General features: G+C 55.4%; 1 protein-coding gene across 1 annotated transcript in view; it reads left to right on the top strand.

The window, feature by feature from the left end:
- Window positions 1-2699: 2699 nt before the first annotated feature.
- The window catches only part of AMN (amnion associated transmembrane protein), a 9444-nt gene continuing 1997 nt past the window's right edge, over window positions 2700-10146 (top strand). Inside the window, exons 1-5 of the mRNA XM_007455611.1 lie at window positions 2700-2742; window positions 3547-3665; window positions 3770-3814; window positions 9912-10007; window positions 10140-10146. The exon at window positions 10140-10146 is cut by the window's right edge and continues 209 nt beyond it. Coding sequence (XP_007455673.1) covers window positions 2700-2742; window positions 3547-3665; window positions 3770-3814; window positions 9912-10007; window positions 10140-10146 — 310 coding nt within the window. The remainder of the gene's footprint in view (window positions 2743-3546; window positions 3666-3769; window positions 3815-9911; window positions 10008-10139) is intronic.

Raw genomic sequence — 10146 nt, 5'->3', positions numbered from 1 at the left:
TGGAAACAGGAACCTCAGTGAGACTCTGCACAGTGACCTAGTTGGGGAGGTAGCAGGTCCAGGTCTCCCAGAAGAAGGCTGACCACAGAGGGCAGTCAAGCCAAGACAGAGCCAGACAGACAGACACAGGGACTGAGAGACCAGACAGCCCAAGCCCCTGGATCCAACCTTGCCTAAAGCAGCTGCTGCGTGGATTTCCTAGTTACTGGGGTCCTGACTAGTTGGAGAGAGTGTGCACGTATATGTACCTGCGTGTCCGGGCACCTGTGCGTGCAGTTGCAGGCCTTCTGTGAATGCAGGTTAGGGTTAGGGTTAGGACTGCATCTCAGTCCAGCCATTCCTTACCTCATGTCTTTGCTTCTGAGTCATTCCAGGGACCCTTTGGCAGCTCTGGGCCACGGCTGGTGCCTGCCTCCTGCCTCGGTGTGGATGCCTCTTTGGGCCACCCTCTGATAGCTGGACCCACCTCCAGACTCTGCTCAAGGATACCTCTTTCAGCGATGGACGCCAATACCCCACAGCCGACAAGCCCCGGCTCCTCCTGTTCTGCCACTTTCAACCCAACCTGTAGCTGCAGCTGTGACCTCATCCTTCCAGTCTCAGCTTTAACACCACCTCTTCCAGGAAGCCTTCCTTGACTGCTGTGGAGGATGGAGCTTCCTGTCAGCCCTACCGGTGGCCAAAGCCAAGCTCAGGACCACGCAGACCCACCTTCCCCATCCCAGTCTGGGCTGGGAGCCAACCCCTCCACACAGATCTGGCACCGCTGAGCCACTGAGAGCAGGTGCCCCGATCCCACCCAGGAGAAAGGGTGGGACAAGCTGGTGTGCTCGCTCCCTCCTTCCTAGTCAGAGAAGTCTCTGTCCCTACCCACAGCATAAAGTGCTTTGAGTGCTCCCAGTGGTGGGCCCCATCCTCCTTGGATGAAATATCTTGTGTTGGGGAGAAGCAAAGACCCAGTCTGAGAGAAGAGTGCTCGTGGCAAGGGGCCTGCAGGTGAGAGGTGGGTGGGGTGCGGGCGAGGGCAGGCGCGCTGGGGGGAGGGAAGAAGGTGCTGAGTGGTTCCTCTTCGCCCACAGCCCTCCATCTACACATCCACCTCCATCATCTACCCCTCCATCCATCCTTCTGTATTTACTCGTCAACCACCAAGGCATCCTGAACCCAATGGCCCACCCACCATTCCTCTCCCTTCCAGCAACCATAACCAACAAGGTGTCATCTGTTGGTCTCCCACCAACCACCAATCACCCCAGTCATCTCACCATTGATTCACAGCCCACCCCCTAATAATCAGTTCACCATTCACCCCACCACCCATAACCTTCCAGGTTACCAAGCCCAATCTATCTGACCTCCCACTCCCTCTTTACGTCCCATCTCTAACCAATCCATCCTCCACCCACTCACCACCGTCCATCCCTATGTGCATCATGCAGAGAGCCAAGCACCCACCTCGCCAATTAAACACAGCCATCTACCCCAGACTCATCCCTCCAGCATCCCCCTATCCTCCATCCATTCACCCATCCTGTACTCATTCAGTCTATCCACCTGTCCATCCACCCATCCATTTATATCCAGTCATCATCTCTACTCTCATCCATCCGGCCACCACCCCTCTACCGACCATCCATTCACAATTCATCTGAATCCCATTTGCCATTCATTTATCCACCATTAATCCATTCATCCACCATTCAGCTCATTTACCACCCATTTCCATCCATTCCATCCAAAATCCACAACCTTTTTTCACCCACCATCCATCTCAACAAGCCATCCACCCATAGACCATTTAACATCCACAATTTATCTTTCACCCACCAACCATCCATTTATCCAGTCACCATCTTCCATCTTCCACCCTTTACACTATTCTTCATCCAGCTACCAGCTACCATCCATTGCCCATCTTTCCACAATCTACTCTCCTCTGTCCATCCATCCACCATCTGTGATCATCCATTTATCCACCCACCAGCCACTAACAACTATCTACATTTACCTGCCACCCGTCATCTGTCTACTCACCATCAACCATCTCCATCTCTATCCGTCCACCATCCGTTATCTCGCCATCCATGCATGCATCTACCATCCAACACGCGTCGATCACGCACTACCCATTTTCCATCCACTGTCACTCATTTACTGTCCATTTGTTTATTCACTCACCATTTCCCATTCATCCAATCCTCATCCATCCACGAACCAGCCCAAATACGCTCCACCACTCACCATGCACCCACTGTCACCCGCTCACCATTCCTCCATACGCGAGACACCAGGCACCATGTACCTGCCACCATCCACAGTCCATCCAGCCCAGGAGGCAGGAGGGCCTGCTTCGGAGAGTGGACACCCAGCCCCACTAGATGGGCAGACTGGGTGCAGCTCCAGCTGCATCTGGGGCAGAGGGGGTGTGGGAGCAGAGGTTGTTTACCCGCCGCCCCCAACACACCCTTAATTTTGGGCAAGTCGGTCCGACAAGCGCCCAAGGTCCTCAGGTCCTGTAGGGCTGAGTGTGTGGAAGGGAGGGGGGCGGGGCCGGCGCCTCCGAGGGGCCTAAGGGTCGCTGCAGGCGGTTCTGGAGGTAAATGTGTAACCTTCTCCGGCTGCCCCCGCCCCTCCCCGCCCGGTCACGTGGGCCCCGCGGGGCAAAGTCTCCGGGTCCGAGACGCGGAAGCCCCGGCGAGATGGGCGCTCCGGGCCGGGTTCTGCTGTGGCTGCAGCTCTGCGGTAAGCGGTGGGTGGAGGGGGGGACGCGACACACCTGGAGGCCAAGGGCCCCCGAGGGGCGGGCGACGAGAGCTTGAGGAGCTGCGAAACGCGGCCGGGCCTCCAGGTCCCTCCGCGCTCGGCGTCCGCCGGGCGGTGCGGGAGGCGGCGAGCCCGGGCCAGACCTACGCCCGGACCGCGCCTGCCCTCGGGCGCTTGTCCGCCTTCGACTTGGGCACCGCCCCGGTCCCCTCCCGAAGCTCCGCCGCCGGCCTACGTCCTCCCGGCCCCGAGGGCCCGCGGACCCTCCCCGTCGCGCCCAGGCCGGCGCGTGTCCTCGGGGCCGGCCCCCAACCCCCGGGAACTTTAAAAACTGCAGCCCCTTCCCTGTTCCCTTCTCTTAAGCCCCTCGCGGCCCCCTCAGGACGCAGCTCCAGTTCAGAGCCCGTCTGGACGGGTCTTGCGGCCCCCCCAGCCCCTTCTACGTGGCAGAGGCCTCTGCTGCCCCATTCGCCTCAGTCCCTTGGTCGTCGCCATCCTTGCCTGGCCCGGTCCTCGGCTCCAGCGCGGGGTGAACTAGGGGCGGGCTAGGAGGCGATCTTGGCGGGCGTCCCGGAGGAGGGCACGTTTGAGCGGGCTCTGCAGATCCCGTAGGAGTTCGTCAGGGAGCGCTGTGGCCAGGCTTCTGCAGGGTCTGGTCCGACGCCGGGAGTGGGAGTGGCGAGGGCCTGTCTGGGCGAGGTCGTCCTCCCTGGGCCACTGGGGCGTCTGGGCGCGAACCCCGGATGCCGCGGGCCCGGGAGCACTCAGTCGACCCCTCCCCAGCGCTGACGCGGGCCGCCTACAAATTCTGGGTCCCCAACACCGACTTCGACGCCGCCGCCAACTGGAGCCAGAACCGGACCCCGTGCGCGGGCGCCGCCGTCGAGTTCCCCGCGGACAAGGTGCCTGGCCGCCACTGCTGGGGCCGGGGTGGGGACCAGCGTGGTCCGGGCCCACTGGGAGCCCAAGGGTGGGGTCTGCTCGCTGACGCCGCTTCTGCCTGCAGATGGTGTCAGTCCTGGTGCGAGAAGGTCACAGCATCTCGGACATGGTGAGGCCGGGTGGCAAATGGGGCCCAGGTCGGTGGGGGGCTGGTGGGTCCCTCCGGGGTCAATTCCATGCCCCTTTCTTGCCTCCTGACCGGCCTGCACTCGCGTGGGGGACCCCGCAGTCCACTGGCCGTCAGCCTCTGGAGGGGCTTCGGGAAGGTCCGGGACCCACATGGAAAGGGGGGACGCCGGTCCTACAGTCTCAGCCAGGCTATGCCCCAGCCTTGTTGGGGGGTGTGGAGGGCGCCTCTTATCCCCACTGCCCTCTGCCTCTGGCCCCTGCCCTCCTGTAGTCTGTCTTCTCCAAGGTTTGCTCTGGGAAAGCCCCCGCTCCCCGCCCCACCAAAGCCTTTCCCTGTCCTGGTGCCTCAAACCCCACCAGCAGAATTCGAGGGGACCTTTTTCCCAAACTGCTTCACAGTGTGAGTTCCAGGGTGGGGGTCCCCTCACCCGGAGGCCGCTGGACTCTGTGGGTGAATAGGGCCAGTCCAGGGGCCCAGACCTGGGACTCAAATCTCTTGCCCAGATGCAGGATCTGGTGACCCCTTATTTCCACTTGGAGGCAGCTCGGTTAATTGATGGTTTTCAAAAGCGGCATTAATTCTGGGAGCCTGGCGCCAAGTGGGGCAGGGCTGTGGGCCCAGTGGAGCCCTGCCCTCACCTGCAGCCTGGGCAGGGGGGCAGAGGGCAGGATGTTCCCGTCCCCGCAGATCCGGGGTCGGGATGTCTTTCCCACATTTGTCCAACGCAAAGACTAAGGTGCGGAGGGAGCAGTGATGATGAGGAGGTGACAGCAGAGCCGGGGAGGCAGGGGCGCAGCAGCTGCACCGAGGAGACCCGCCTCCGCAGTCCTGGTAACCATGGCAAACCAGGCGGCGGCGTGGAGCGAGCCGGAACCCGCGGGCAGAGGACTCAGCTGCGGGGGAGGGTGCCGGGACCTGGGGGCTCCTCCTGGCTGACTTCGTTACTTTGATGGTCTCCTTTGGAAGAGCTTGGGGATCCTAAAAGACACAACGTTCGTTCATTCATTGTTCACTCGTTTATCGGGTCCCCCATCTGCCCCTTCCTTCGCACGCCCCGCCGCCCAGACGCGAGCCCTCCCCCACGGCCAGAGGCTCCCGCGCGCCTGTACCCCTGCGCACGGCCCCGTGGGCCTCTCCCCCACCTCCCCTGCCTCTCCTCCGCTCCGCGGGGTCAGCTCCCGGAGGACCCGGGTGGGAAATGACCAGGGGCCCAGGGACAGGCGGCCGAACGGACCCAGCGCTGCCTGAGGCCCCTCCCACCTCCTCTGCACGCGGGTTCCCAGCGTTGTCGGCCGCTGAGATGTCGCCCTAGTAACAGGCGCAACGACTGTCAGTGATTTCATTTGCATTTCTCTCGCTTTGGAACTTCTCTCCCTGGGGTTTTTCTCTTCCTGAACCCTTCTCCCCCTCCCATTTCTACCCTTAGCCCAGGTTTCTTGTTTTGGGGGGGAATCTCCTATATTCTACCCATTAATGATTGTTGAGATACTGCAAGTGTCTTCTCACTGTGGACTTCGCCTGCGTTTCCCTTTGCTGATCAGAAACCCCCATTATTAATCTATCGAATGCAAAATCTGTTGCCTTATAACTGTGTTTTTGGTGTTTTGTTTAAGCATCTTTTTCCTGCTTCTCAGTCACAACCATAATCAACTATATATTCTATTAAGTCAGAGCTTTGCCATCAGGGGCACGTGGCTGAGTGGGGCACTAGCTAGGGAACCATTCCTCCTTGGAATGAGCCCAGTTTCCAATGAATGTCCTCCTCCAAACCAGCAGCCTTGCCCCCTGGCTTTGTGGCTGTGCGGTCACTGCTCATCAGCTGCCCAGTGAGGGCTGTCTCTGAGCTTTCCCTGCAGGTCCTTTGATCTTTTTGCCCGTTCTTCCTGCCGGCACCACGCCGTCCGCACTCCGAGGCTCTGCGAGTTGTCTTAATATCCCACTGGGTAACTTGCCTTCTTCACCCCCCTGGTACGAGGTTGTCTAGTTCTTTGGGATCTGATTGTTGCAGAGAGATTATAGTGTAGGTTTATCAGGTAACAACAGCACCACCACCAAAACCCTGGAATTTGATTGGGAATGAATGATACCTTTATACAAGCGAGTCATCCATTCAAGAGCGTGGATTTTCTCTCCAGATGTTTCAGATCGTTGGTCATAAAACTCTTTACTAGAGTCTTAAAACGGTCCGCATGAGTTTTTGTGTAGTATTGGTTAATTTATAAATACTTTATAGTTTGGTTTCTATTGTGAATGGTGCCCTATTTTTAAGAATTATATTTTCTGTTTGGTTATCTTTGTAAACAGCGACCGTTGTTCCTCTTCTCTTCCAGTCCTAACTCCTTTTTTTTATATATATATAAATTTATGTATGTATTTATTTATTTTTGGCTGAGTGTGGTCTTCGTTTCTGCGCACGGGCTTTCTCTAGTTGCGGCGAGCGGGGGCCACCCTTCGTAGCAACTGGAAAACATTCCAAATAGGTTTCTGTTTACAGAAGATACATTTGAACAATGCCAGAAACACTTAAGGCTTAAGTAGTATTAGACCTTCTCCATCTTTATAGCAATAATCAGAGTATGTTTTTTGTCACAAAGACAGAAGACTAATTTTGGAAAGGAAGAAACAATATGATGTACAGTCCATTCTGTCAGAAGACAAGTATGTTTAAAAATAAAGCCTCATCATCAATGGTTCTGAATAAGAAACATACAGTGCTGCCAAGCAGTCCCAAACTCACATTTGAGATAAACTGTGGGGTTTAAACTAATGTTTGTAGGGTTTTGTACATAAACTATTTAATTGTGGAAATTCTAATCTATTTCTAGTTTGCTAGAAGCTTTAAAAAAATCATAAATATGTTGTTGAACTTTTCAGTTGTTTTTTTTTTCCCTGCATCCATTGAGATGTAATTTCCCCCTGACTCCTTTAGCCTATTAGTGAGGTTTTCTGAGGTTGAACCGTCCTGGTAAGACTGATGTCCTCCTGGCACCTTCCTTCAGGTGCAGGTCAAAGTGTGCCACTTCTTCAAGACATTTCTGTCATACTGATTTTGCTGGCACAAGACTCTCCACTACCATCTGCTGGGACACCATCGTACATACTGCAGGGAAGTCGTGATGGGAGCATTCCCTATCCTTTCCTTCCTGCATTCTTGGGACATGAACCCTATGATCACCATGTATTTTTAAAATACATTATTGGATCCAGTCAGCTAATATTTTCTTTAGGATCTTTGCACTTGCATTTATAACTCAACTGAGCCTATAATTTTTCTTCTTTTGTATTGTCCTTCATTTGGCTTTGGAATCACACTTATACTGGCCCCATAAACTGGGCTGGCAATTTTCACTCTTTTTCTGTTTTCCAGAACAACTGAGGGTTTAGTATACCTCACCTATAAAAAACACTTGGACTGGGAATTTAGGGAACAGGAGGTCTTTGACTAACATTTAAAACTCTTTGGACTACCCTGGTGGCACAGTGGTTAAGAATCCGCCTGCCAATGTAGGGGACACGGGTTCGAGCCCTGGTCTGGGAAGATCCCACATGCCGTGGAGCAACTAAGCCCATACACCACAACTACTGAGCCCGCATGCCACAACTACTGAAGCCCGTGCGCCTAGAGCCTGTGCTCTGTAACGAGAAGCCACTGTGATGAGAAGCCCATGCACCGCAACAAAGGGTAGCCCCAGCTTCGCAACTAGAGAAAGCCCGCTGCACAGCAACAAAGACCCAGTGCAGCCAAAAATAAATAAATAAATAAATAAAAATTGAAAACAAAAACAAAAAAACTCTTTAGGGACTTCCCTGGCAGTCCAGTGGGGTTAAGACTCCGTGCTTCCGCAGCAGGGGGCGCGGGTTCTCAGGTTCGTGGGTTCATCCCTGGTCAGGGAACGAAGATCCCATATGCCACACGGTGTTGCCAAACAAACAAACCTTTAATGCTTACTTGTCTATTCAAATTCTCTATTGCTTCTTTTTTTAAAAAATATTTTTCTTTATTGTTTTGGCTGCCTTGGGTCCTAGTTGCGGCACGCGGGCTCCTCGTTGCAGCATGTGGGCTTCTCTCTAGTTGTGGTGTGAGGGTTTTCTCTCTCTTGTTGAGGCACGCGAACTCAATAGTTGTGGCTCACGGGCTTAGCTGCCCCGCGGCATACGGGATCTTAGTTCCCCGACCAGGGATCGAACCCTCATCCCCTGCACTGGACAATGGATTCTTTACCATTGGACCACCAGGGAAGTCCCTCTATTGCTTCTTGCATCAATTTTAATATTTTAAAATTTTCTAGAAATTGGTATATTTCATCCAGGTTTTCAAGTTTGGCAGTCCTGATTTCTTAATCTTTTCAATACCTGTATCTTCCCTCGAACGAGTAAGTTCTTTACTGTATGTCCGTGCCCTTGTGGTCTCCCCGTCCCCCTCACATTTCAGTCCTAGATTTAAACATTTATTAAGAGACAACAATAAGCTTCATCAAAGTATTTCATCACCCCACTTCCCATATCTCTTCTCAGCTTCTGGATTTCTTTCCTTCTTACTTTCTCCTAGCATGTTTTCAGGGCAGGTCTTTGTGTGGCAATCATTCTGAAGTCTTTTAGGCTTAAAGGTATTTTTATTATCTTTTAATACACGTAACATACTAATCTGGAGTGCAGGGCCGGTTCCTGCCCACTGGTGGGCAGGCCTGTGTCTAGGGGCGTGTCTAGAGGTGGCCGCAGACTGCAGAAGTCTTCCGGCAGCCTGTTCTGTCATGTGCACGCATTGTTGTTGCTGAGAAACCAGATTCCTGAATTTTTTCCTTCCTGGGTGATCTGTCCTTCCCCTCTGCCGCTTTTAGAATGTTCTCTTCGTCTTTGATATTCACGAACACAGTGTTCTGTGATTTTCCTTATCTGGCATTATTCAATGAGGCCTTTCAATCCGAGGTTTCCCAGCTTTCTGCAAATATGGAAAATTCGTCCTCATTGTTTTTCAGATATTCCCCCTGCCCACCCTTGTATCTGAATGTTGGTGCTTCGGTGTTGGGCGGGCTCCCATCTCTCCTGGTTTCTCCTGCTCAGCGCTTTCCTGCTGTCTTTCAGCTATTACATTTATCATATAGTATGTACATCTCCCGCTCTGGTTCTTTTGAAAACCGAGTTCTTGTTCATGCTTCACACTGCTAGTACCCGCCTCCCCCTCCTGAGGCGCATCGTGTCCGTCTGTCCATGGCTTGTCCCTGGCGCCTGCAGGTGGGTTTGCCTTGCTGTCACAGTGCTGCACCCTCAGCTGTGGAGGTACTTGGCCTGTGACCTTGAATCTCCCCAGTGTCAGCCTCTTGGTCAGGCCCGGTGCTTGGGGGACTGAAGAGCAGGCCCTACCCAGCAAGTTGGGATGCCAGGCGGGGCCCTGGGTGGATGTGCCCTGAGACGTTGTACCCCCGTGACCCCTGCACTGAGCAGCTCCCCTGGTCCAACCCTCACCTTCAACCCCAACCCTGGTGGGGGCAAGGAGAAAAGATGGGGTCCTGGGGCTTGGAGCAGCAGGGGCGGTGGGCAGGGCCAGTCAGCCCTCCTCCTGGCCTTCCCCGCTGCCCTATTTCCTCTGACACCTGAGGCCTGGGCTTCTGTGCTGAAGGGGCTGCCCAGGCTGAGGGGGAGACGGGTGGCTCCAAGGCCCCACTACCCTCCCCGCTGCCTCTGGCTTCCCCAACTGTAGCCCCTCCCCTCCCTCACAGGCACAGGGCTGACTCCAGAGTCCCCAGCAGCTTGGCTTCCTGGAACCTACGAGACCTTGGACTGTAGTTTTTCAGGGGCGACAGGGGAGGGCAATGGCCCTGACAAGAGTCACCCTGCCCCTGGGACCTGTCACTCCCAGGTCTCAGGCTAGCTCCTTGCTCCTTGGCTTGCAGCCCTACTCCCTGCGGCCTATCTGACGTTCAGGCAGGGCGAGGTGCCCCCAGGCCCTGACCTCGCCTGCTCACTCTGTGGTCTAGATTCTTCTCCCCAGGGACAGGGGGACCGGGGGTGGGCGCAGAGTGGGACCCTCTGATGCCCCAGTCCACCGCGCGGCGCCCTCAGCCTGCGCTTCCTACAGCTCTTGCCGCTGGACGGGGAATTCGTCCTGGCCTCAGGAGCTGGATTCAGCGCCCTGGACATCGGCTCGCACCTGGACTGTAGCACAGGTGAGGGGGCGGGCCAGGGGCAGGGCTTCGAGGGGGTTGCGTTCGTGGGTGGGGCCTGGAGGGGACGGCGAGGTCCGGGTTGGAGCGTGGCCGGGTTGGAGCGTGGCCGGGTTGGAGGGCGCGTTCTGGGCGGAGCTCAGGGTCGCG

Source organism: Lipotes vexillifer, unplaced genomic scaffold (genome assembly GCF_000442215.2).
Source record: "Lipotes vexillifer unplaced genomic scaffold, Lipotes_vexillifer_v1.1 scaffold584, whole genome shotgun sequence".
Lineage (NCBI taxonomy): Eukaryota > Metazoa > Chordata > Mammalia > Artiodactyla > Lipotidae > Lipotes > Lipotes vexillifer.
The sequence above is the reverse complement of the archived record's forward strand: the minus strand, read 5'-3'. Positions and strand labels throughout refer to the sequence as shown.